This window comes from Pagrus pagrus, assembly GCF_965226575.1.
Source record: "Pagrus pagrus genome assembly, chromosome: 22".
Classification (NCBI taxonomy): Eukaryota; Metazoa; Chordata; class Actinopteri; order Spariformes; family Sparidae; genus Pagrus; species Pagrus pagrus.
The window spans coordinates 19,952,074-19,979,982 of record NC_140204.1 but is presented as its reverse complement, the minus strand read 5'-3'; the positions used below and the strand labels follow the sequence as shown (position 1 = coordinate 19,979,982).

Sequence of the window (27,909 nt, the reverse complement as noted above, 5' to 3'; positions counted from 1 at the left end):
GCAGGAGAGCAGCTGCAGGTCTGATTAAAGCACAGGGGAAAATGTGTTACCAGCATGACCTGGCTGACCTGGTGGTTCACTGTGTTTCTTTGTTTCAATTAACAGTGACAGAGGCTCTTATTGTGTTCAATGCATGGATACCTACCAGCCTGCTACCTCTCTGGTGGGGTAAGTGATTAGTTAAAATTCCCCATAGCACTAATACAAGCAAAGCTCTTATTGTATTCTCTCATCATTCCTTAATCTCCAAGTTAGACACATTCTGACGATGCGGGCATCCACTCAAAGTCCCTGGATTATCTTATGATACCGAAGAAAGCGTGATAGTTATCAGGGGTGCTTCTGTCGCCCTGTGAATCCAAAATAGACTGAGATACAAGGAGACGATAAAGAGACCACGCGACACAGGGAGTAAGAAGTATATAACCAAGTGTATTCCCTCTGTTAATGTACACATATTTAGAGTCATCTCACTGGAACACTTTACAATAACATTTAGAAAGAACAGGAAGATACTGGGAGGAGTATGTTTGGAATGAAGAAAGAGAAACCTGACGAACGTGGCAGGAGGGTGAGTCGATGGAGCCCGTCAAATGAAATGGCTGCCATCTTGTCTCCAGCCATACAGACAGAAATAGATATAAAACAAATAAAAAATAAAACATGGAGGATGGATAGAGCCTGCTGTCTCCACAGGGTATGGGGGACATACAGCCTGCCATACAGAGAAAAAGGAATAAATGCAGGACAAAGAATAGATTGAGGATGACAGATGGAGGATGGGAGAGGAGAGGAACTTTCCTCCCTTGGAAAAAAGGAGAATGAGTGGTTTCATGATCAGAACCCAAATCACATTTGCTCGATTTACCAAAAGAAAATACATAGAAATTTCAGTTTCCCAGAATCATAGTCATTTTTTTTCTCCAAACAGGAATGATAGTAGGGAAAACACATTTCTCTTAGTAATGGGATGAGAGTCAAATATTTAGACATTTCACAAACTTTTTTCAGGATTTTTCTTTTCTTTTCATGGTACAGTTGTCTTTTTTTTAATAGAGTTGAGAAAATTGGAATACTAGAGTTCTGTTGTACATCTTCCAGGGAACTGCCGTTCACCTTTTTATTTGTGTGCTCTTCCCACAAAGTTTGCTTTTGCCCATTGGCTGCCATCAGTCCAGTCAGGCTCGAGAGGGATGAAAGACACAGTCGCTTATTCAGCTGCAAGGTATCTCTCTCCACAGTGGAACTCCAGCAAGAATGAATTCGGAATTTCCCTAAAATGTCTCTCATTTCTCCAGAGAAAAGACTCAAATAAAAAAAAGAGAAGAGCAAACCAAAGTGACTGAGTCTTGCAGCAAGGCATTGCATCAGCCGTACTGTTCATGAGGGGGTGGGGTGGGGGGATGGGGGTTCGGGGCGGTGAAACTGTTTCGACGTCAAAAATCCTAAAGTCCGTCTTCGCTGCACATTATCAGCGTACTCTTACTTTTCCACTCGCTCACGCTTTAGGTCCATAGGTTTCTGCAACGTCTATACATATATTTATAATTATATAGAACAGAGTTCATCTTGTTTGCTGGAGGTTTTTTCTGTTTTTCGGTTATTAGTAAGGACGTGACGCAGTTTCTCTGCTGGCCCACTAGGGGTGCCTCGGAGCCCCAGAAACACATGACACAGATCTGCTGGAACAAAGGACGACCAAGGGGGTTTGGCCTCGACAAGTTTTTGGCAGCTAAACGTACAAGTTAGCATCCGTTAGGTTGGAGCGGTGGTATCTCACATAGTTGCTACGTTTAACATTGTTATGATCATCAATCATCGTCATATTTTTTGTTTTTTAAACTCCACAGAAAGAAAAACAGTTTTTATCTCTTTTTCGTAAATGAATACTACATGCTTGAAACACGGCAGAGTTTACGTTGCGTCAGCTGCTGAGCACCGTAGACAAGGAGAGAAACAGAGTGCCCGAGCCAATGAGAGGAAGAGAGAGAGAGTTTCTGACGAGAGGTGAGAGATGTCCAAAACTTACAGCGGTGGGAGAGCTGGATTTGACGGTGTTCCTGTAAGCTGGCAGTATATTGATTTCACAGAGGGATGTCAAGTTGCTAATTCAAGCCTAGTTGGAAAATAATATGTTGATACTGGCTAAGGCGACCGCTTAGACCACAAGCTCGCCTCAGAGTGAAATACAGGCCCTGACACAAATACTGATGGTGGTGCTTTTTACAGTACTCAAGATATTAAATAACCTGTCATGGGCTTATCCATAAATCACTGTTGTATCAGCATGTCGTACACGGTTGTTGGCACAGTATGTGTTGAGATCTGAGGTGTAATAGCCTTTCCTTAAATCCACACGATGGTTAACATTTATTAAGAAGTCAGATCAATCAAAGCTGAAAGGTGTGGACGAAGCCATGAAGTCACCTTGCCATCCTTTTTTGCTTCCTCCCTCTGATTAGACTGGAATTGGTGCCATGTTACGGCCACCATACAATACTGGCTGTTAGATTAATTGCCCTCTGAGTTATGTTTGCCGTTTTCCATATACTGCCTTTTCTCTCTCTCTCTCTTTCTCTCTCGTCTCTTTCCTTCTCTAAGTGCGTCTGCTGTCTGTCTCTGTGTGTCACGGCGGCGCGCCCTCAGACGTAGTACTCTTTGTCTTTGTTCTTCTTGTTCTTGGTGACCGTCTTGGCAGTGCTGGGCTGTTTCTCCTTCACAAGGGCTCCATTGCTCTGCGTGGCTGAGTTGCTAATGTAGTTGCGGCTCTGGTCCACCTGGTAGGAGCCCTCGTCGCGGTTGCGGTACTTGTACATGGCGTAGAGCAGGATGAGGATGCAGAGGGCTGCGGCAGCCACAATGCCCACCACCATTCCTGTGGTGCTGCTGGACTGCTGCACCTCCACGGCGCCTGGGAGCCCTCTCTCCGGAGATGTGGGATCTGGAGTGGGAACATGGGGGAAATTTGGGGGGTACGTTATTCCTGGGACTCTGCGGTGGCCCGGGTCTGACGAGGGGTGGGCCGGCGGCAGCAGCACCTGGTCCCGGGTGTTCATTTTCCCAGCTGGGATTTTGTTGTTGCTACTGCTGCTGCCGCCGGCGGGCGGCTTGATGCGCGGGCTGAGCTGGTCGGGGTTGGCTGTGGGGGTGGAGGAGAGAGGTGGACGGTGGGAGTTGGGGATGCGGGAGAAATGGCGGTCTCGGGGGTTCTGGACCCCGCCTTCGGCGGCCGGGGGAGGCGGGAGGACAGTCCTGTCGGTGACCAGGGGGGAGTTTTTGTAATAGTCCTCGTCATCCGACTCGGTCATCTCCCCCGAGCCGTACGCCGACACCTCGATGGTCTCCTCGCAGTCCTCCTGGTCCAAGGGGCAGGGGGGCCGGCCGTTGGGCAAGGGGAGGGACTCTTTGGTGGTTTCGAGGAGGGTCAGGAAAGGGCGGTAGGTTGTGGGGGGCGGGGGGATTACTGGGTAGCGGGTGGCGATGGATGGGGGGTCTAGGGAGTCCACCGTTATTATGGGCAACACTAATTCACCTCCTAGGACAAGAAAGAGACAACGAAGGAAGAGAGTGTTAGAGACCACCTGAGAGAGAGACCACCTCCAGATGAACAGAAGAAAAACAGTTCAAATGAATACAGCAACACCAGTATTAGAACAGCACTAAAACTGTACATGAGGTTAGTTCTAGAAGTTTAGTCTGTTCTGTTTAAAATGTTAATATACTGACTAACACTGAACTTAATACAAATGTAAGACAATACTGTATCCTGCACCTGCTCCTGACTGTTCTGACCTATCTCCCTATGCTGCACAGACCTACATGTTATATCACTAATACAAGATAAAAGTAGACTACAAATTACACTGAACAACTTAACATCTATTGTACTACACAGCCTATCCTTCACTGCTAACTTTTCTAGTCTTACCTAAGCTGACTACGCTAACGCTCAGATGTTTTCTGCTGTGATTGGTTAAATAAGATAGCAAACCACGAGGTTCAAGGTCACTTACATCAACAAATTGGCCGCATGATTTTTGCATGAAAAAAAAAATTACAAAAAGAAAGCTGTGTAAGATTGTTCTCGGATAGTGATAAACAACTTCCCCACCCCTTCTTTACCTCCTCTCCTCTTTTGTGTCTTTACTGGGTGAAAAATAATCATAAACTGAAGAAATATATTGTTGAATTATTCATTTAGGTTTTTTTTTTCAGAATTCTCATGAAGAATGGGCTCAATCCCATTCTCCCCCCCCTTTGGGCATGGTGGTTTCTATGGCTCATTTCTGATTAGCTTAATCTGTATGCAGGCCCTCAGGAGCTGCTGTGGGAAACTGATGCCCCTAATTTCTAACCCAAACTCTCAGCACACACTACTGTACACTGAGAGACACTATTAAACACTGCAGCTCCCCTTCTCTCACATGAGTCCCTGATGCCCACTTCCCTCCCAAACACCACACATAAACATGGGGCAATGATGTTCTCCTTAAACAGACACCAACTCAAGTGAACACTTAAAACATCATCTTAATGAGCCAGAATTCAAAAGCTTTGGTTATGTAATCTGATTTCAGCCCACTGTGAAATGAACACCCAAATTAAATCAAGCTTATTGGGCGTACGATAATAGCATTTGTTAAAAGTTGCATTCATTCAGGAGGAATCAGCTGGAAACCCAGCTGGAGTAAAGGGTTAAACATATTGGATGTATGTTAACAGAACATGGCAGAATATCAGTAACAGTCTGTTTATACACTATATTTTACTTCATAACAACTTTTCTACTCAGTCTGGCAAATGTGTTAAGGGTCACAGTCAAGGAAACATTTGAAGAACATGGCAGCTGGGATTAGATCATGGCACATCTTGAAGGGGGGGGAGAAAAAAGGGAAGGTAACAGCAACACATGACCAAAGAAATGCCAACATCACCAGCATAAAATCATGACTCTGGCTCTTTGTTTTTATTTGATGAGGTGAATCAGAGTGACTCAGAGGGGGAGGGGGGTTGGATTAGGCAGTTTCAGGGATGACGGGGGAAGTGTAAAGGGGGTTGCTGGGATTGGATCAATTCCCTCTGTGGCTTTGATTCAGCTTAAAACACTCAAGCACCCCAAAAACCTTGATCCCCCCCCAAACCTTGTTAGTTACACAAACCATACATTTTCACTCATAGAATAGCAAAAGCTGTGTTACAAAGGGTGATGGCATTGCGTTTACAAAGCCACTAAACATGTCAGCATTATAACAACACACTTGAGAGAAACAGGCCTTGAAATAAAGCAAAATGTGAGAGCTGTAAAGGAAAAATACTTAGTGATTCTTCAACCCTGCTTCTAACTTCTTATTGCTGTACCGGTGCTGGAAAGGCTAGTTTCCATGGCGATGCTCAAGTTATTTCTCTCCATTATATTTTCTTTCTGTGTTTGAGGGCTGGGTTTCACCTTGAAGGCTGAGAGGACAGCAGAGCGTGGTGGCACATTTGAGGAACAAAGATGAGCCGAACCGAGTAGGATTTTTTGCAAGTTTAGTGCTTTGTTTTCTTTTTTCTTTTTCGCTTCTCCCGTGACTTTGACAAGTCATTTCACTGAACCAGCTCCGGGGACCTCAGAGATAGCTCCTCACACATCCAGGATGTCGATTGGACGCCGGTGTCGCTATCTTTGCTTCGCCATCTGTCTGCGTGGTAGAGATGCTGCAAGTGCAATTTCAAGCTCTATACCCTCTGCTCGCGATGCAGCTCGCCAATTACCGCAGAGGTTCCTTCGCTCACCGTGTGCCCCACTTATAGTACATGTGGCTGACACTGCAAGCGGATGGTCCTGTTAAAGGAAACTCTGAATCGACTTGACTATTCTGTCTAAGATCTTCACGTAGAACGGTGCTTAAAAAGGTTCATTTGGACATTCGGGAGGCAAATAGAGATACTGTAGAAGAATGTAAAGGATTGTTCCGCCAAATTACTTGCAGCGCTCTGCTGTACTCTGCTAGCGTAGCGCACTGCTGCGTAGTAGAGCCCGGAGGCAGTATATCATCACCCAATATGAGTGGCAGGCAGTGGATACTAGAAGAATAATGAACCTCAGCCCTCACACACAGAGCGGGCCACATCTCAGCAGTTATCAAGTGACCCATCTTTTCATTTCCTGTTGTGTGACCCGAGCCTACAGCACCCGTACTTTAAACCAATCCAGTTCAATTGGCTCTCTCCCCCTTCTCCACGACTGCACCTTCCTCTTCTCCGTATGCAGCTCTGATTGTTCAGCTAATGCCCACAGGCAGGTTGCTGACAGGCTGAGAGAACTGACTTGAGTTAACACGTATGTTCATAGATGTGCTCTCCCGCTGAAAGCTGCCAAGAACCGCAGACTGACGCCAAACCGGAGGAGACTCGTGATGGATTTGCAACATCGTCATTTTATTTGACATCAGAACCCCCTCACTCTGGATCGGCTCACCTCACGGTTCAGTCAAGCAGCTTTTGAACCAAAACCAGGACTGACTGAGGCCAGCTCTGATGCAAACTGTGCTGAAAAATACAAGATTTCAGTGTGTGGGTGTCTCTTTCTCTATCATTGTAACGCTGTCATTTACGTATCAAAGCGAGGGACACTCAGAGATATTCAGCCTGATTGATTGAGTTTGACTCCATTGATTTGAACAGCTGAGGCAGTGGAACCACGTTTAGGCCGCATGATGAAATTGCTTCTTTATCTTTGCCCACACGTCACTCCCCACCGCTGCCGGTATGAGTCATCCCCCCTTCTATTTACTCAAAATGAGAGCAGGGCAGATGGATACTGATGCATCTATGTCGGCCTCCTAACAAACATCGTTACTCTGCCGATCACGTCGGCCCGCTCACATCCATTTGAAATATTTAGAGCAAAAAGGTTGTTTGGAGTTTGAGTTTTCTATAATTCAGCTTTGATTAGGCCGCAGATGGAAAATCCAACAGCGTGTCCGAGCATAATATATTCCCTGTGCTTGCTTTTTAAATCAAGCCACAATAGGTACAATTACGGCAATATAATCTGTGCAAACAGGAGAAAAAAACCCCGTTTCTTCATACATACTTCTCCATAAACTGTTGACAACCGCTGCGTTTTCTGCTGCCGCTCTCACTCGAGCGAGCGTGATTTATTGTGACACAAAGGGATGATGCTCGGCTCATATCGTGTCTCACTGAGTCACATATTGGCTACAGTCAAAGTCACCTCACTGCAGCTCATCAGCACCTGGATCGGATCCATGAAGTTGGCTGGATTTGTTTTTTCTGGCCAGACTGGTGTTCCCACCTCACTGTGGTATAAATCGCTGATATGCACCGAGAATATAACAATCTACCACTTTTCTTTTTGCTCTGGGCCTGTTTCTGGCCCACTTCATGGTCTCTAGATCTTGTTTTTTTTATTTTTCCTCTTGTGGTGCTGGAGTATATCTGCTTCATCTCTTCATCTACATCTCTTTTCCACAGTATACACTTTCCTTCAAGTGTGTCTGTTAATTTAAACTGCAGAACCAGCCAGCTCTGGGAGAATATACCTAATGGAAAATTAAGTAAAAAGGAAATATCTAGGTTAGGTGGTTTAAAAAAAAATGTGAAGCAATGTGTCTCCACAGTGCTCCTGGGAGGAACTACCGTATTTGTTTATAGTTTGAAGTGTGGGCAGAAAGACACCCTGCTGCGCAAACAATGGCACGAGGAAGAAAAGAGTCCATTATACATCCGCTGCTGGCGATTTTGCAAACGTGGATAGTTTGCAGCGGAAACGCTTAATGACAAAATGCACCACTGACCAGTTTTGATGTGAAACGGTTACATGGCATCTGAGTAATACTGAATGAAGCAGTTCTCTGGTTTTTGATCTGGGCATTTAACAGTAGACTGGGCTGACTGAGCACTAACGTCTGCAGTCATTTCTTCAGAGCCAACAAATGTAATAACTGATTCCCTGGCTTATCTTTATGAAAGCTATATTTAATCCTTACTGTTTCAACTCAAGTGCGTCTCTGATGACAAAGCACATCGTGTACAGAAACTAACTCAGTTTAATAGCAATCAGGAATACATGCAGAATATATTTATTTAAGTGTAAATACATTTATTAACCATTAATAATTCGTGAAGTTATTAAATGTTGATTAGTCCATTTTGGGTTTTTTCTTTCATTATTATGTAATTGGTTATAAATAGTAAATGATATGATGTGGATTATTTAAATATTTAAATAAAATCAATACATCACTTATGTCATAGTAGTTTTATTCCCTTTGAGATATTTTTTATGTTCCATATCATTCATATCAAGTCCATGTCATATGTAAAACACTTTGAATTGCCTTGTTGTTGAAATAAACTCAATACCTCAATAACTTATTTCCTCACAAATTGTTAACAATTTTGTTTTTTCATTTGCTGTCCTACTTCACGCTTCATGCCCCACTGAGAAACTTTTTATAGGAATGAGCGGGGCTCTGCCTCCGACGCTATATCCAGATTTCCCTCAATCGATCCATGGTTCTGATCCGTCTCGTCTTACTCCCACTTTATTTCCACAGAGGATGTCAAATCAGAAGAATGCTGATTGTAAACTGCAACGCAAACTGCAAATGAATCCTTTCAGATGGGACGTTACAGTAACGTTGACTGTCAACTGAGATCATCCAGAGGACGCCGGTTCAAGCCTCTACGTTGCCAAACATCTAATCTGTGTGATGAACCCGGGGCTGTTTACTTGTGGAGGACAGCTAGCTAAGAGAGATCAATAAAGTATCACACTGACAAATAACTGACACCCAAACCGATCGAGCAGGGTGGGTTTTGATCCCAGGCGAGCTCTGAGTCAAACCGGGTGAGTGGGCTCAGCGCTCTGGGTCATCCCTCATCTATCACCCAATCTCTTGGTTTCACTCCTCAGCGGCAAAAAGAACACTCGCAGGTTGCCTCTATAGTGTCTGATGAATTATTGAGGAGCTTCTCAAAGCTCTGATCTTGTCAGAGTAAAACCGATATAGCGCCTACAACATCCTGGGACTGATAAGTAACTAAGTATGCGAGAGAGAGGGAAAGTGAGGTCGCGCTGAGGTAGAGAAGAGACAGAAATTGAAATATGGAGATAAAATGAAAGAGATTTAATGAGCAGGGCTTGTTGGAGAAAGAGACGTTTGTATTTTATCTTCTCTAATTGCCTGTTACTGTGAATACAATTAGTGTCCATAGATGATTTTTCAAGTATGTCTGTTGAGTGTTCATGCGGCTGTACAAATATAATTTTTAGGGTCTTTCCACTTCGTCACTCTATCCCTCACTACATGTTTCATCTCTGTAATCCAGGTCCCTCCTCCCTGTCTTGTCGCTCGTCTGACAGGGGCTCATTAACAACAGTAGAGGATCCAAACCAAAAGCTTTAATTGGGAGATTTAATTAAGGCTCCCTAACAAAGTCAAAGTTTAATTAGCCTGGTGGGAAAGGCAGGAATTGTGCATGGGAATTTCACTCTCTGGATTTTGCGTCCTCTCCCTCACGAGCTCTCTTTTTCTCTCCCTCCTCTCCCCCATTTCTCTCTTCTGCTTTGAGCGCAGAGGAACGTGACACAAATCTCAATGAGGGTCAGTCCTTCTCAACGCAGTCCTTCCAGCTCTTTCCCGCTCGTCTCCTCCTCTGGTACTTTTCCCCCCGTGTCCTGTGCTTTATCTATTTCGCTTCTGCTCTGAGCTCGTCGGGCGAGTGGACGACCGCGGCTCCCCCTGCGATTCACTGTCTGAGCTGCACACATCGAGGGTCATCATTTAGCGCCCGACGGCCCAAAAAAAAAAAGGTTCCTGGGCGAAATGCAATTGTAAGAAAACAAGTTGCACGCCTTGAATTATGTGCTGTAGTACTCCAGCTGCAGGTAAACACATCTGTAAAGCAGATCCACTGGCTGTGTGTACTCTAAGAGGGAGTCGTATTGATCCCCATGAATTCACAGCATTCATATCTCGCTCAGCTTAATAGAAAATCCACAGCTGTGCTTAACATTTTTTCTCCTTCCTGAAGGCAGTTCAATAACACCGAGCTGCATTCTCAAATGTAATTGAAAACACTGGGAATCGGTCCTATCATACAATGACTGCAGGCCTGTGTTTGTGGAGCAGTGATGGAGAGGGGACATGTTTCGCGGACAATGTTGATTCTTCTCTCCTTGTCCACAGTTTTCACCGAGGCTTATCCGACCCCGCTGGCTCGCCCCGCTGGAACTCTTGTGGCATCTGGAAGGTGCGATACGGAGCACGTGCGTGTGCGCGCGGGCGTGTTTTGTTGTTTCTCAGGAGAGCCGTTTTGCGGGGAGGAAAACTTTACACCCACAGAGTGAGAGAGACAAGCGTCTGTCTGGAAAGGTGAGCATGTCTGCCACTATGTGTGTGTTTGTGTGGGCATACGAGAGAGAGAGAGAGAGTTGCGTTTCCCCATGGGAGATTAAGCCTGGGCATAGCATCCACCGAAAAACTCTCATTTCTCCTCTCGATAAGAAAGGAATTGAGTCTCTATTTCGGTCCCAACCACCTACAGAGGAAACCGCAGGAGAATGCTGCACTCGAGTTTCTCAACACAGGTTCAGATCACTTTCTGCTCGCACAAACACACCGTTTGCTATAATCTCCTGCCATTTACAGTCCGACATATATTCTATTCCAAACTAATCCCCCATCCCTGAAAAACTTTAAGAAGAAAAATCCAGCCTTGGGAAGTGAAGTATTTTTCACACAGACATTATGTTGAGTCTGACTCTTTTGTTCTTTTTTTTGTTCAATGTTTTCCACCGTTCGCTGAAGTTTTGCTCTCCCCTCAGGATGTTAAGGTAGATTCTAAGCAATCTGGCTTTAAAGTTAATTTATGGTTGATCCATACTAAGATTAGCATATTTAATTTTACATTTACATATTTAATTTTGTTATTTACATTGTTTTTCTGTTTTGTAAAAGCTTGAAATGAACCCGTAATAAACAGTACATGCTCACGCCAGCCTTTTTTCCACAGCTGTTGCTACCAAAGATAGGTCTGAGGAGCTCTCGGGGTAAGATGAATGAACGGTGCCTGTATGCCAAAAAGTGCTCGGTGAGAAAGAGTGCAGTTTAAGCATACTTTAGACCAGGTGTCTGCATGGTGTCCTGAACAGAGCTGAGTGTGACATGAAGCTAATTGTTCAGTTAAATGTTCAGTCATCTCTTATAAAATGCCGAGTGTGATTTTAAAGTGAAATCCCTCTCATCTGTCTCCTGTAACACACTCCAATATTTTTGAGGACTCATCCTGATCTTGTGGGCGTACTCATAAATTCATCCAATCAAATGTAATTATGGGTGACAAGCTAACCCCGGCCATTTCAGAGCGCACTTGACCATCTGACAAGTCCCGAAGAACGTGACTAGTTTGATTTAATCCTTTCTGCCTCATCCTCCTCCTGAAGTCGTTGTGCTTTATTTACTAAATCACACCGGCATTTACTTGATCCAATCAATTCTTATGGATTGAAGATAATAGTAAACTCTTGCTTGGTTATCTTATTGAAGGTGTTTGATTAATTGGATCTAACAGCGAACTTTAATAGCAAATCAGTTGCACATTAATTAAGATTCTTATGTTTGAGCTTTGCTGTTATAAACAGGGTTACATAAAAATGATTTCTACTGTTTGAATCCCTGGAAGTTGGCACCATGAACAGCATGTGTACTGGCAGTGGTGTAGTGTTTGGTTCCATTGAGGCAATTGTCATTCCACCCACACCAGTCATCTAAATCTAAAATGCCATTTAACAACAAAAATCTAGTCAGACAGGATCTTTCAAAATGAAATGTGGATCTGCGTATCTCTACTCTGTCTCTAGATTTTTGTCCTAACTGTAGACAAAGCATTCATTTGAATCACAAGGCTTCACTGTACATGGTTCTTGGCAGTTTTCAAGTACGGCCTGCTTAATAGAGCTAGAAACCACAGAGGCTGGGAGTAAAACACATGGCCTTTAACTTCCACCTCCTGTCGTGGTGTCAGAACATTACTTGACCCGCTGTTCGCACTAACGGAGCCTCAGCCACCGGGCCTGCCAGCCTACAGCTGTGTGCCGCGCAGAACAAGCTGCGCCTCCACGTTGAAACTGTCCTGCCTTGTTAAAATCGGGGCAGGAGATTGGTGCAACAGCTGGGTAAATGCCAGATACTACCACTTGGCTGAGCAATTGATGGACCACAGTGCTGCTGACTGCCTGCTGCTTTGAAAACCAATAAGAAAGGGTACACATCTGGCCAATCACAGCTGCATACAGAGGGCTGTGCAGTCACAAAGTTTCACGTAAAAGTGGAGGAAGGGATATAGTGATAGTTTAGGTGCGTCTACTTTAGTCTCTAGGCTGAACTTTGGTTTTGGACACCAAGTACTATGAAGACAGAACTCCCTGAGTTGACTCACCATTTCCAGGCTCACACTCCTCCAAATCTTCGTCATCGCTAGGACACTCAGCTGATGCTACCAAGAGGTCATCTGCATTCTGGAAGAATAGAGACAGAGAGCAGGGGAGATAGTCAGGACAGATTTTATTGGTGTAGAGGACGCGCGGAACATCGAAGAGGATTAAAAGTGTCTGGCTGCCAAAGTGAAGGTCACACAAGCTAATGCAACCGATAGAGACAAACTTAAAAAAAAAAGGCTGGAGGTAAAAAATCCTTGTGCGGTTACAACGTGGAGATTTATTGTTGAGCAGTTTCTTAGTGGTAGCACATTTCCCGAAAATATGGAGGTGGGCGTGCTTTATGAGTGGCACCCATGTGTATTTATGTAAGCAGAGATATGAAGTTGGAGGGGAGTCAAAGTGAAACCAGCTCTTTCTGACCAAACACCGACCGATCGAAGATGTGTAGCTTGTCTACAACTTCCCCCATCGTGTGGGCACAAACGTCAGACACCAGAAACACTATTGCACAACTATCATTTAATATTTTGCTCTATCAGTATCGGCAAATCTCTGTTTCTTGACCCAGCTTGTAGACATTTCTCTTTGACATTTGAATTGTGTGATAAAGGAGAAATGAAGTCTGTTAGTGCAGAGTTTAGTACAGCAGGTACAGCAGCGGGGTCTCTAGATGAAAAACAGATTAAATCCGACAAGGTGATTCCAATTTAGTAGCCAGGGTTTGTCCTCGCCACTGCATGACTCACACAGCTGCATGTCTAGACGCCGAGAGCCCCCCCTCCCCTCCCCGCCCCGCCCTCCACTCTGCTCTGCCTCTGGTTGTTATTCAAGATGGGGTCATCTGATAGAAAACAGGGGGGTTTTATCAGTATAATTGATTCGAGCGCCACACTGAACAGCGTTTTCTCTCTGTTATTAATCCCCAGCCTGGGTGCAATCATTAATTAATTACATTGTGTGCGTTTGAGTGTGTGTTCACATCACCTGGCTCTGTCAAATGGGCCTAATGATCCTGCTTCAGTCTGTCAGCGAACATCTCCATCAAACATGCACTTACATTTCTATTCCATCCGTGCAATCAGCTGCTTCATTTTCCCTAACTCCACATAAAGCAGCACATAATGAATCCTTTAAAAGGTGCACTTCTTTAAATTAAGAAACCAGGACATCAATAAATGCCCAGGGCAGGGTGTTCTTGCGGCCATAAACGAAAAAATATTTCAATAATCCAGTGTCTTGCTGACTGTCAAATAGCTCTTTCAGCCTCCTGGAGTGGGCACAGTTGTAATTTAGTGCAACATCTGTGACACACTTGTAAACCCCATTTCGCCCCTCAAACGTCCGAACAGCCGGCTACACCAGCGCTGCGTGTAATTTATTGGATGCCGAATGGTTACATGGTGCCCACTAACCCAGTGTACTGATGACTGCTAGAGGAGAGCTGAAGGAGGAGCGCCGCACTCCAGTTTGAACCGGTCAGAACTTTTTCCGTCTGCAGTTGAATCCACAAAGAGACAACTTCGAATCCATCTCGCGTTCCACCGGCCCAATCAGAGCGAGATCACAAGCACCTGGGAGTCCTCTCCGGTGAAGACAGCGGCAGCATGGGGTGCAGCTTGTGATTTTAGTTTTATAACACCCCAACATCAAATTTGGGTCAGCGCGAGACAAGTGATGACTCCGACTGTTTCGTGGAAACCCACATTATCAAGGGGTGTGGGGGAGAAAAAAATCAGACCCCCCCACACACACATCAAAAGGTAGATCTTTTATTCTAAGCATCAAAGCGCATTATTCTACTATGATCAAAGCTACAGCACGGCGGGTAGCTCAGAGCTGTTGGAGAAATTGAAATTTGGGTTTCCGCTCGCTTGCTTTCCGCCACCCTGGTCTTGTCTCCTGTCTCCGCTGTATCTTAGCGAGTGCCTGGGATATTCATTAGAGTAGTTCCTGTTAGCTTTGCCCAGTGAATTTATAGTGTAATTAGCATGTTTGCAATAGCACAAAATTCCAGCACAGGCTCCACGGGATGGATGGTTACCTACCAATGAGTGTGACTGTGAAAGAACACAAAAAAATCACGTATTCCTCATGCGACTATTTGACTGTGACTAATTGAACTGACGCAGGGTCCAGAGGTTCATTTCAAATGTACTTTGTGATCAGTGATTGGCTGTATGAAATGGTGATCCATAGTATTAAGTTATTGGGGTGAGCTCTAACTGCAAATAAAAAACTCCCCTCTCATCAAAGACACTCCTGAGCATTCCTCTGACATATTCTGAAGCATAGGGTCACATTTTTTGTATGTTTTGACTAAATATCAACATCAAGCCTACAAACTGTGCAAAGACTGCCACATTACCATTCAATATTATGTTTTACTCTTAATCAGAACAAATAGTGATGATCACCAAGTAAAACCAAAACAAAACTACCACGAGTATGATAAAGATTCACCAAAACTTACCTGCAGGCAGACTGCACTGAGCTTCTGACAAGCCACATAACCAGCGTCTGTGTCAGCTTGAGTTTGTGTTATTTACAATTTGAAATCAGACTTTCTGGTTCCAGACCTCTGAGGCCCTGTCTACATGTATACAAGTATTTCTTAAAACAAAGCTTTTTCTCTGCATTTTGCCCTTCCATACACAACGTTTTAATGACTTTGTAATTTATGTATTGTTTGAGTTGCTAAACATGCTGAAACAACACTGTAGTTGTCATTTCCATTTCCAATCCAGTTAATTTATGCCTGATGGAAGTCGGAATGAGCCCTACTCTTTTAAGATTTGCTAATCTGTTAAATAAGCTGCTGAAGATGCTTTTGAAGTTCAGAGACGTGTCATACAAACATCCTATTTCTGCAGGCGTCCACGTTTTCCTGAATGTATACACTTGGGCGCATTTGATTGGAAGTTTGAATACAGACTTGACTTCCGACTTGCGGTGCTTTGCAGGGTTATTGTTGCGTACCATTCAAAGTTGGAGGTCGGAATTTCATTGATGAAATATCCAACTCCGACCTCTGGGTGTTCCAGGTGCACAACGCCACGGGTTAACAAAAAACTTGACTGACTGTGACAGAGGCGAGTGTACACCCTCAGCAGTGCTGCCTCCTTGCATATATAAACGAAACAGAGAGGGGGGAAATGACACATGAGTTAAGAGATGCCAATATATCTTTTATTTCACAGCACTTTTATACTTGGAAACATGTCAAAGTATTCCACTTACTACCCTAATGAAAATAAGTCTACAAATACATCCTCACCCCTACCCAGGTGCTGCCATTATTATGAGACGTCCGACAGCTGCTCCCTCATGAAGCTGGGGTAAATGGATTTGCTGTGAGTTTACAAAAGGTTTTCCTGCTTCCATTCCATTTCCCCTGAAGCTCTGAGTTCTGAGTTGTCTGGAACGCAGCATGTTTCTTGCCAAACTGCACCCTGGGAATCATAGTTAACTTCTTCGCCCCTTTATTATATGTAAACAGGCTTCTACTGGCAACTTTTTTTATCCTAGAGCCATATTACATTATAAAACAATGGCACTTTTCTTTAGGAAAATTACCATTTACAACACTCAACATTTAATCCATGGTAACAGAACTTACCAGTCAGAGTGCCATATGATCATGAGCTTGTTTGTATCTCTGATTTTGATTGACTTGTGAATTTCCAGTTGGAGCCTGCAACATGTTTTTTACTATTCTGTTTCCCTGTTTACTCCAAACTTCTGTTGCCGCCATAAATATAAAATCAAGCAACAACACTTCTTGTGCACCACAGGCTTTTTCCCAGGACAGACTTACCAGACGCAGAGCAAATATGAAAGATTTCATACACAGTGTGCTGCCTTTCAGCCACTCAAAATCAATGTAATCCTCAACCTTTCATGATTCTTTGCTTAATTTTACTTGACTACAACTGTGTCTACACCATACAATTCTTGAACAAGAGTTATTCTTTTCACTTCCTTCACTGAACCTTGTCTGTTTGATTTTCTCTCTCTGCTGAGGGGGAGCAGATGAGTTTGCCAGAACTTCAACACCTCCTTGCAAATTTGAATGAATTCCGAGATAACAAATAATTCAGCGTCACTGTGGGACCATCTGTATGAATGATCATGGCTGTGTTAGCCGAATATACGCCCCCAATAAGGCTTTTATGGTTTCGTGCGCACAGCAAAACATTGCCTTCTTGATCATTAAAATATGTGGATGAGTGACTCGTTGGTAATGTCTATTCATTGTCACACATATCCTTAATGCTATTCTGGGCTATTGTGACGATACACTTCGTTCTGCTAGGTACATAATAACAATAAAGAAGAAGCTGTTAAAATGTGTGTACACTAGCTGAAAAATAGATTCTTAGCAATAAAAAGCACTCTAAAGGTGGGACTCTGCTTTTTTATGACCCAACATAAACGTCAGTCAGCAAATGCAGCACACATTAAGGCTTGTAACAGCATAGAAGGAGGCACCACTCGGAGTCCTTTGCTATCCTCAAATGGTTCCAGATAATTTATCAAACAGGGCCGTCTATGGCTGCCAATTTCACATCACAGGCCGCTGCTGTACAAGCTCGTTATATGCTGAACACGGAAGAATGTTTCCGCCAAGAAGTCTGGAGGCCAGAGATATGATATTGAACTGAGCGGATGGCTACATGTGACATCTTGGAGTCGGGTTCCATTGATTTCATTTTTAGAGAGAAGACGCAGAAACACTAGACCGTAGAGCATTCATCTGAAGAAGTCATGCCGACCCTGGCATGCTGGAGACAATATTGTCTGTGAAGGAGCTTCAACTGACCTTTAAAATCTACAAGAATCTCACTTGCTTGTGCTTACACGGCCACCTCAACATGACTGAAAGAAGGTGCTTGGGTGAACATTTGTGAACACGACCACCTTCATATCTTTTGTCAGCTGGCATCCGAGCACTGCTGTAATGAGGCTGTAGAGGCTTCATTAAGTGACTTTTTTTCTAAAAGTACAAAAGGGGAGATAAAACTAACAGCAAATAAACAAGAGTTGATGCAAAACCTACAATCCATTTTTCTTTGAACTGGCTGGTTTGCTATACAAAGAGGCAGGAATTGTACATTTGTGCCATCGACAGCTTCACCTTGACTTCACTCTAATTGGTGCTGCCACGTTTACTCAAAATGAGACATGTAGCTCTTTCAAAGGATGGAATCTGCTAAGGTTTGAGATGATGATGAAGGGACAAAGAGTGAGCTGGTCTAAATATATTCTCAATCGGATGATCAGGGTTGTCAGGGACGAGTGCGAGTGGCTTGCTGACTGATCTCAGTTAAGCTTCTGTGGACATGAATAGCGCTAATGAACACAACTGAGAAAGAGGAATGCGCTGGTAATTGGCACCTTGCCTTTGTGTTACCTGCAACATCATAAAAGTTTGCTGGACGGTTGAAGATTAAAGTATGAAATGGACGGCTTTTAAAGAGGACAGCTTTCAAGTAGTTGCCGTACAAAGTGACTGCTATATCATTGAAATAGCTGACATAATGTGCATGCAGTATGGACGTGGAGGAGAAGCTTGCATCTCTTCCATTGATGACCTGGATCACACTTATTTTAAAATGCAATGCAGCAAGGTCTTTTTGCACAACACACGCCTTGTGACTGATGACATTGGGTGTGAAATAGAGCATATTCCCCCTCGGAACATGTGGAGCCTGTTATTAGGTCTTTTAATGAGTAGTGGAGTTCCTGAGGACCCGTCTCTTCCATCTTCCAGTATGTGGGCACCAGAGCTTCCCCACTGTTTGCTAATTGTTGCTTACCATGATGGTGATGGCTTCCCTTAGCACATGTACATAATCATCACAGCATAAATCATAACCTTTGAGGGAGGGTCATAAACATACAATCATAGCACCATGAGTTGTTGTGCTACTGTTGGACGTTGCAGGGTTTTCTTTGCGATTTGTTCCTCCCCCTCCTCCAGCCTGTGCCGATCTGTCTCGATGTGCTGTAATTTCCAGCATCATACCATGTCTGGGGTTTAGTCAGCCATATCTTCTTAGAGGAAATCAAAATTGCAGTGCTGATTGGTCTAATAGGACTAGCAACACAAAGCCGATATGCGACTCCATCTCAGGCTGAGGGGCTGTTTGAACATGTGAATGTGGCTGAGGGATAAAAAAAGGGGAAGCTCATACAAAGCTCTGTGCTGAGGACGTGACTGTTTGACCTCGCAGTTGACGTATGATTTCTTTTGAAATGCACCTCAACTCGTCCAAGGCAGGCCATCTGGTTGCTTGGCCATGCTGTTTAATCTTTCAAATATTGTTTTCAGCACTGTGAGATTTTGGAGGAACTTTAGAAAGCCAATTAAAAGTAATTGGCAATGTTCCACCACAGCGCACTGCATCTCCTCAGCTCAATGACTCAAACACCGGCCTTCTTTTAGCTCCGGTGTGTTCTTTTAGCTTCTCAGTGTGAGTCATGTAAACAAGCTCGTATCACAAACTCTCTACTGCTCACCTGTGTGACACTGTCCCTCATGGTGGGCGAGCGCTGTTTGCGGGTGGTGGTTGTTGCCATAGTGGTTGTTGTCTCCATGATTGTGGTGGACATATCAGCCAGTGGGGTGGTGGAGGTGGTGTCAGTAGTGAGCACCGAGGGCACGTCACCCACCAGCCGCAGGTTGCCCTGGGTCTGGACATTGGGGTCGCCCTCGGCAGCCAGTTTGAGCACCTGCAGGCCGTTGTAGTACAAGCCTGAGATCTGGCCCTGGAAGTGGCGTCCCTTTTCTCCACCGCCACCAATTTTGATGAACGCCTGGCTGTTGAAGATAGTCAACTGGCGACCTGATACGTGAGAGATAAGGAAGATGAAGAAATGACCAAGAGGAGAGAGGAAGTGGAGGTAAGAGAAGAAGAGAAACCATGGAAAGAAGGAAAGACAAGGGGAGAAAGGGCAAAGAATACAAATCAGCCATGGTCTCTGGGTGAGCTTGCACATAAAAGACAAAGTCATACACAGGCACAGTGAAGACAGGGGGACTGTTTCAATCACATGGGATTTCCTGGGCAACACTTTAGGGAGATTGGACCCTGGTTTGCTGCAGGTGGAGCCATTATGGGGCAGGGCACGTGCCACTTCCTGTGAAAGGCAGCTTGAATCTGGCAGTCAAATAAATTGCAGGGGCAGTTGTGGCTTGACCCTCAGACTGAGGGTTCACAGTGAAACGCATCTCATTTGCCCTGGGATGGAATATATTAGAACAATGCTGGGACTGTGTCATTGACCTCCAATGCACCTGAGCTGCACAATGATAAAGTACCTCTGCCAGTGGAAAAAAACGTCAGCCCGCTCTACCATCCAAAGGAGGAAAATAAGATCCTCATTGGAAGGAAATGTTTAATTCAGCAGGGGCTGTCCCTCTCTGTGGTCATTACCATTCATCTGGATGGAAAGATGGATGAAGGATTGGGTCGACCATTTAACCAGGGTCCAATACTAATGTGTTACCAGGACTTGTGGTGCGGGGGTGGAGTGGGGGCAGTCTGACAGGTGTAGTTTTTCTCCCTGCATTTTTTCCTGCTGATGCCAAGTTAGTTTCATTTTAATTTTCTACCCCATATTTGCATCACAGCTCTCCTGGGGAAAACCTCACTGTACTGCTTGGACTGGTGCAACCTTTGACTCCTATTATGAGTCGTGTGGATATGAGAGAATATGTAAAGTGGAAGGAGGTAGGGGAGGATTATTACGGGATACTGTTGGAAGTATGTGGGTTAAAAACAGACCTGATGAGGTAATTACTTAGCGAAGAAGGGAAAGGAAGCCAAAGAGCTTTTTTATGGATAAATCAATCCGTGTAAGGAAAGAGGGAGTGAGTTTGTTTGTGAAAGGAATACTACACTAATGTGTGCATCTGCAAAATATAGACTCTCTAGGGATGGTGTGCTACGGACCACTGAAATGAGAGACCCCTCCGGCCTAACGGGAGAGTGTGTTTCTGTTTGTGTGGATGCATGTATGCAAATGCCAACAAGCACGAAAGACTACAACTGCTCCTCAGTGCATATGTGGGCATATTTGCACTTCATGCACATGTCGTTTGGAAACACTGGCTTCTGTGTGGTTGTGAAATTGTGACGCATTAATTCTCTGGACAACTTCTGAATGTTGCTATTGTTTCTCTGTGGGACTGTAAGCCACTCATCAGTATGGAGACACTGGGGACAGGCCCGGGTCCCATTTGTTTCTGATTAAGAGAGCTGAGAGGGTACTTCATCACTGTAATTATGATTTACTCTCTGTCTACGTGGGTTCGCTCATTCTGCCATATGTGTACGACCCAGGTGGGTGGGTATATCAGACAAACAACTGCACATGCATGTGTGTGTGGGCATACAAGAACATGTTCGGTATACAGTACTGTATGTGTATCTGTAACTTTTCTGCAGAGGGGAGATCAATCTATTCCACTGAGATGGGCCATTACATGTGTCATCCCATTATCAGATCATTAGGCCTGTCAGGGGCCCACAAGGGACCCTGCTCCAACTTCATAATGATGAGACTTAATGTCTGGCATATGCACTGTTGACATAATAACTGAGTCTCACTCAATTATCTCATCGCTAAGCATGTTTGGTGGGGGCGTGATGGGAGGGACAGATTGTCAAAGTGTGGACATCAGCGAGGAAAATACAGGAGAATAACCATGCTTGTGTACACACACAGAGAACCTTGATACATCACACAAGATCACACTTAACACATTAACAGTCTCAGCCCACCTTACACCCCCCCTCTATCACTCTTCCAGTGTCCTTGACAAAAGGACATGTACATACACACCCACACGTCAGCCCAGAGGGTCTCCCATTTCAAACAGCCCCACTCTGCCCCCGCTCTCCAGTAAAGGGTGATGGAGTGCGGAGAAGTTGAGGACACGCATCATCATCTGTTTTCCTGAATGCTATCAGTCCTCTTGGTTTACAGTTCAAGTTCCTTTAAAAGCGCCCGACTCTCCCTGTGTGTGAGCAGCAACTCCAAGTCAGAAGATGATTTGTGTAGACAGGACAGTTTCCTCCGGAGGAGTTAAGTGCACTGGTGTCACAGTTACACTCTGAGCCAGTGACACAGTCATAAGTAAGCCATATTGACAAGCGGCTTATGATTATGATGAAGAGTAGGAGGGATTAGTTATACCTCCGAAAGTCAGTGCACATGCATCTGCGTATTGTCATATATTTCTTAAAGTGTCCGAGCATCCGTGGGGCGACCTATTTAATCCTGCTACAGCATGTGACAGTGTCCTTCTTCGTTTAAAAGAAAAAAAGGCGCATGAAGACAAGCCTTGAAGACAGGCACTGTGACGGCCATTTATGCGTTCATCCATTTTGAGAGAGAGTCAGTGAAAAAGAAGAAAGGTGCCCTCTAGACTAGATGAAGGGAAATCAGTGTTTGTTTTTGGAGCTGTCTGGTCGGCATGAGACTCTAACAGGGCCTGATGAAGTTATTGTTTCAGGGTCTGCCGGGTCAAATCAAAAGTGACATGCGGTTTTAGAGCCAATTTTGGTGGCGGGCATGAGCGGGGTGGGGTGGAGGGGGGGCGGATAGAAAAAGAAGCCTCTGCATGACAAGCAATCACAGCGCTTAATATGACAGAGCTGGATGTGGTGCTGCAGCAGAGCAGCGGAGAGGAGTGTGTGAGTGTATATAATGACTTATGAAATATGTCAGTGAAATGACCTTTATGTGTGTGATAGTTGGCCTTTTCAAGTAGTGTGTGTTCGCCCAACATTTATTTACATACGCCTTTCTCTCGTGGGTGTGTACGTGTGAATCCACAGCTGTGCAGAGAGCACAGCGCACAGACTTTGCACACTGATTAGAGTCTATTGGACCACTTTGGTGGGATTGGGTGGGTGCTGCCTCGCCTCTCTCCCCAAGGCTGTTAAGGTGATAGTCATTTAGTAGACAGAGGCTTGGGTTGGGAGGGGCCAGGCGGGGTAGATGAGAAGGTTGGGATAGGGGTTGGGCTGGCAGGCGGACAGCCACTCATTATAACAGGCATTCATGGCTGTACACAATGCCTTAATTAACTGCAATGCAGAGACTGTGATGCTCGGGCTTGAGCCGCTGCAGACACTGTGTTGATACTCAAGATTCATACATATATCTTTCTATCTGCTCATCCACCTACAGTATTTATCTGTCTATCTACCTGAGCGATATGGACAAGAAATTTAAATCTCACTTTCAAGTTCAAAGACAGTTCTGATTTGAATTGTTCTTTAAACGCCCTACCAGATTAAATGTGACCAAAATATATTTGTCTTTGTGTTGGTCTATAAGACAAATAAGGAAGGATAAAAGAGTTCCACCAATTGCAAGGCTGTTATTGTGAAGCTCATTCAAAAGACTAATGGTGCGTTCCATTTACCTCAGAAGTTACCCCTGAGAATTACATCATGCTGAGCGTGCCAACATGCTCACAATAGTTCTGCTATTTTGCTAATGATTAGGAGAGCAAATGTTTGCTATGTTCACATTTTAGTTCAGTGTGTCAGCATTCTGAAATTTGCACTAGAGGAAAAGTAAGGGGATGGCTAAATGTAGTACTATTCATCTTAAATGTCTGTAGGACTAAATAGTGGACGGACCAACATTGCCATCGATAGAGCCACGATAGAGCTTACACGGGTAGAAATACAGTTTAGGCTAGCTATGGGCTGTCGGTATCAATGGATTCAATTCACTACAACAAGTACTGTGAATCTGGTTTAAAACCAGTTTCAGCACTGATAAAGAAGAGAAATCTGCACACTAACTCATCTGCTTCTTCTGTTTGCATTGTCATGGGCTCACCTCTCTTAATCGAGACGGAGCCTATTCTGTCCCTCCCTCTGTCTCTGTCTTTATCTTTCTATACATCCTCAGAGATTAGTTTGTGAGAGTTTACCCCGCCTACCTCTGTCAGTCCCTCTTACATTTAAATCCATATAGTGTGTTCTCATAAAACCCATGGGGAAATATGGAATGCACAAAGTAGCACACTGTGCTCCTCAAATTTGTCACAACAAAGTGGGGTAAAAATAGCTCCTGGTAATGAAGGGATATGCATAGAATCATGCTGAAAGCTGAGAGTAAAGCGACATAAAGACGTGGACAGGCAGCCTGATGAGTACTGAGCAGACGAGCTGTACTCATAGTCGTGTGAATCCCAAGGCTAAGTTTCCAATGGAGATTGGTGAGGATTGTGTGTCTTTGTCTGCCCTCCTTGTCTAGAAATCATGCTTCGGAGATGCTGCAGCTTGGTAAATCTTTGCTCCTGCCCTGCAGCCTGCAAATATAAAGTATCCTGACTTGGAGCTGTACACACTTTTGCTGCTTAAATAGGGCATCTGGGTAAAAGAAGGCGGGCACGACTATTTCTAAAGGCATTATCATCCGCAATCACACCCGCCTTTGCTTGGATCACCCGAGGGGCTTAGTGGCTGATAGCCTAGCAGGCGTCATGGAGGAGTGAGAAGCGCTCTGACTTCGATTTCCTCACCAAATCATCACGGTAATGACCCCTGCATGTCACAGCATCTTGCAGCCAGGGGGGGAGCGTTTATTTTTACATTTGTATTGCACAGTGGACTGCAGTGTGCAGTGGCCACCCATGTAGCTGGCAGGTGATCAATATGACTGGAGATGTGGACTCCCTCCTACTGTACATCTTACACTGGCCTGTCATTCTCTCATGAGACTTTCCTTAGCAGTGTCCCAAAAGAGAAGATGGACCCTAATTGAAAGTGACTGCAGCTATGATAATAAAAGTTTCAAGTGAATCATCACTGTTCAAGTCCCTTATCCTCATTCCTCTTCAGGGGGTGTGTGTGAGAGAGAGTTTGTATGTTTGTGTATGTTGGACACAGTTTTTTGAAATACCATTTCATTTTCACTACTCTTTTTGGTTTGTAGCCATGGGGCAGCTCCTGAGTTATCTATCGAATTCCTGAGAGAGAGACGATAAAGAACGAAGAGGTTGGACAGGGACTGAGAGAATGGGGACATGGGAGATGACAGGAGCAAGGGAGGATGACAGACGAGCGGGACAGAGAAAGACCGAGTCTGCATGAGGATAAAATGTCAAAGAGATGGAGCGAGGGCACGGAGGGAGGGAAGGTGGGAGTAGATGACAGGCTTGGTAAAAAAGAACAAGAGGAATCACGCAGTTAAAGACAGTGGCTGAGGAAGAAAAAGACATACAGCAATACACAAGAGTAAGACTGTAAAGAAGGAGCAGCAGGAAGAGTGGTGAGTTATGGCGAAAGAAAGCAAAAAGGGGAAGAAGGTGGCTTCACATGTAGAGGATATGAAATGCATGGTCTGTCACCTCTATCCTCCTTCCCTCATTCTCAAGTGCAGATGGTTAATCACATGATTAACCTTGTGGTAATGACAGGGTTTAATGATATGAAACTATCTCAGTCTGAGGCCATGGCTTCCTGCTGTATGCACCGCCACATGGCTGTCGTTTGACCAGAAAAGATGCTTATACAGAGGAGGTAGGTATACGTTTACACAGGGGGTGGGACGAATATGAAAATGACATGCTCAGCTAGACGTGCTGTCATAAAAACGGGCGAGTAAACTGATTCATTGTGAGAAACAGGCAGGAGTGCAGAATGAGCATTCTACTTTTTGTGTTACTGAAAAAAATGTTTCTTTGAAAGTGATGAATTTAAATGACAATTATGTGTTCATTGTGCTCACAAAGTTAATTGCTGAGAATGCTGGGAACTCTCACACAGGCCCTATTCATTTTCTTTAGGATGCAAGGGCTGCGTGCCACAGGGTAAGAGCACGACTACTGTCAAACAGTTGATTAATGTATTAATCCCAGGAGATTTATACATATTTTGTACATATATATGTTATCACTGTGCTAAAATCAGATTTACTATTAGTCTACAACAATGCACAGTGTTGACTAGTTGACTAGTCGATTATTCTGTGTAACAACCCCCTACTTGACACAAGCAGAAAGCAGCAGGGGAAATCTTAGTGGGACTTTTTTCGCTTCCAGTGGCTCCTCACTGTAATATAAGATTATTCCCCATTAAGCTGTGCTCATCTTGGGTTTCAACTGCAAGTATAGTGGTTTGGATAATTAGACTGGACTTGTTTAACAACCTCTCTGATCATATGAGTGAGCATTTTGTTTCTTGCTCCATTGGACTTTGTAGTGATGTTGCTGTGGTGCAAAGAGCTCAGCAATTACGTTGATGTGCATGATGATATTTTGGTCAAAACTATTAAAATAAGACTTAAACTTGTTAAGTTGTTTATTTACTTTGTTAAGTCACGGTGACTTTGATTGATCAAGCAAAAATCTGTTGTGAAAAATGTATTTTCTGACAGGATTTTCTAATGAAAGACCTGTCTGCAGATCTAAAAGGGTTTTATCAGTTGGGTGCAGGTTGCATCACTCCTGTCTGATGTCTGTTACAAATACGGAGCCAAATTCTACTTAGATGGCTTCTTCAACCAGAAGTAAACTGCCCTAAAAGCTGTTGCAGTAACAGGAGTAATAGCAAGTTTCCAGTTGCAGCTTTGCTTCGATGCACCATCCTCCTCGACTTTTTTTCTAAACAGAGAGAAATGGCTTGTCTCAGATGAGTTGTGGTCGGTAATTACAAGCTGAGCCGAGCCAAGCCGGGGAGTGGGCTGGGCTTGGGCCACGCTCGACTTGCTAATGCACAGATTGCTTGTCGGAGGCTGTGAAATAATGGCTGTATGTCTGCTACAACCCCCAGAATGTAGGTGGAGGGGAGGGGAGAGGACGGTGGCTTGATACTGTGCTCTCACAAGACCTAAACCCTCCCTGGCTGTGAGCAGCTAACATGGAGGAGGTGATTGTTGGAGGGAGGCAGAGAGAGATGGGAGGGGGGGAATGGGGAGGTGAAAGGATGATCTAAGTGTACCCATCCCTGGTGGAGGGGAAATGAAAAGGACTGCAGCTGGAGAGAGCAGTATCTTTCTCCCTCCACCGTCATCATTACGCCTCTCTCATCCTCCTTCTACTCCTGTTATCTCACAGAGAGGAAGGATGCCATATGGCTGCAAGGAGCTTCTATCTGAAATGTTTTCTCTTAGCTGAGTCGCAGGGTGGGAGGGATGGCCCAGAATTCACCTCTGTCAATACACTCCTTTGTGATGTGCAGAACAGAAAGTTGGACCGTTTGCTCGCAGTCTTTATGGGTTTGTGTTCACAAATCCTTCACGCGCCCGCAGAATTTCTAGTATGCGTATCAACAAACAAGAACTCCCACCATTTCCATTTTCTTCTCCTCGAACAAGGAGGGAGAAAGTCTGAGAAGACTGGAGCACAATGGGGGTGGGGTGGGATGCTGACAAAGTCGATTATGAAGTGTTCCCAAGTTATCTCCTCGGCACAAGGCTCTCTTTTGGTAATTAACAGCGTTTTGCTTTTTTACTCCTCAGAAGTTGGGCTGGTTTGGGTAGAACACTATGAATTAATTGTGTTTGACAATTGAGATGAGGGGCCAAATGCGGCATGAAGTTAGACTGAAAGCCTTGCGAGGCAGCGTAGAGCCCTGAGGTCTTTGAAGGCAGCTGGGGAGGCTGAGATTGTGGTGGTGAATCTGCAGGACTCCTGAGACGGTAGCGTGGATTTAATCATATGTGGCTCTATCTCTGATCCTATATCTGTATGTAGATCTTAAACAGGGGATACTGTCGCGGGAGAGACACAAGAGAGAGATCGCACGGTGGTTAGCTAGGGACAATCTTCTCTCTTTATTCACGCCAACTGTGACTGTGCTGTTTTTTAGGCCATTTCATGGTAGGGGACCATGAAATAACAGCAAAGTGTCCCTTCTTTCCAGCTAGAGAGCCGCTTGTCTCGCAGCCACTTTTCTCTTCATGAGCAAGCACGTTAAAATTCATACAGTTTCCCCCCACTTCCTCCAAATAAGGCCATAATAGTGCAGAGGGATCAAATGAGAAAACAAGATAGTAACTCAGCGGGATACAGAGCTCATCATGGGGTTGCTGAAAGACAGACTGATTTGCTCTCTGCACTCTGCTGCCTGATGTGAGAAAATCTCTGAAATAAAGCTGGGATTGAATAGCAGATCTGGACCAATGCCTGGCCGGGAGATGTTGATTTGGGCTCTGGCCCCACACCAAGTGGGAGGACTTGATTGCTTTTGATTAGGGAATGGGGGAGCTCACACTAGACCATTAAACACTGAACATTAAACCAGTTTCTCCTGCTTGCTTTTTAGGCCACAGAGACCCGATGTTGTAGTATTCCTCCGCTGTGCCTCCCTGCACTCATGTACCTTAACTCAGAGGTAGATCACCATGTTGTTGGGGAGCTCCAGAGATAGACTCCTTGCCAGAAGAAAATGCAGCTCCAATTCTTCAGGGAGCTTTATTGGCTTCCT

At 44.6% G+C, this 27,909-nt stretch overlaps 1 protein-coding gene across 9 annotated transcripts in view; it reads right to left on the bottom strand.

Annotated features, from left to right (window-relative positions):
• Positions 1–412: 412 nt before the first annotated feature.
• nrxn2b (neurexin 2b) overlaps positions 413–27,909 on the bottom strand; it is a 665,374-nt gene continuing 637,877 nt past the window's right edge. For 7 of the 9 annotated variants that reach the window (XM_084343879.1, XM_084343880.1, XM_084343874.1 and 4 more), the window contains 3 exons: positions 18,971–19,296; positions 12,451–12,529; positions 413–3,535 (listed from right to left, as the gene is read on the bottom strand). In XM_084343879.1, the coding sequence (XP_084200005.1) occupies positions 2,643–3,535; positions 12,451–12,529; positions 18,971–19,296 (1,298 nt within the window). In that variant the 3' untranslated portion in view covers positions 413–2,642. The remainder of the gene's footprint in view (positions 3,536–12,450; positions 12,530–18,970; positions 19,297–27,909) is intronic. The other 2 variants (XM_084343882.1, XM_084343881.1) reach the window with 1 other exon arrangement.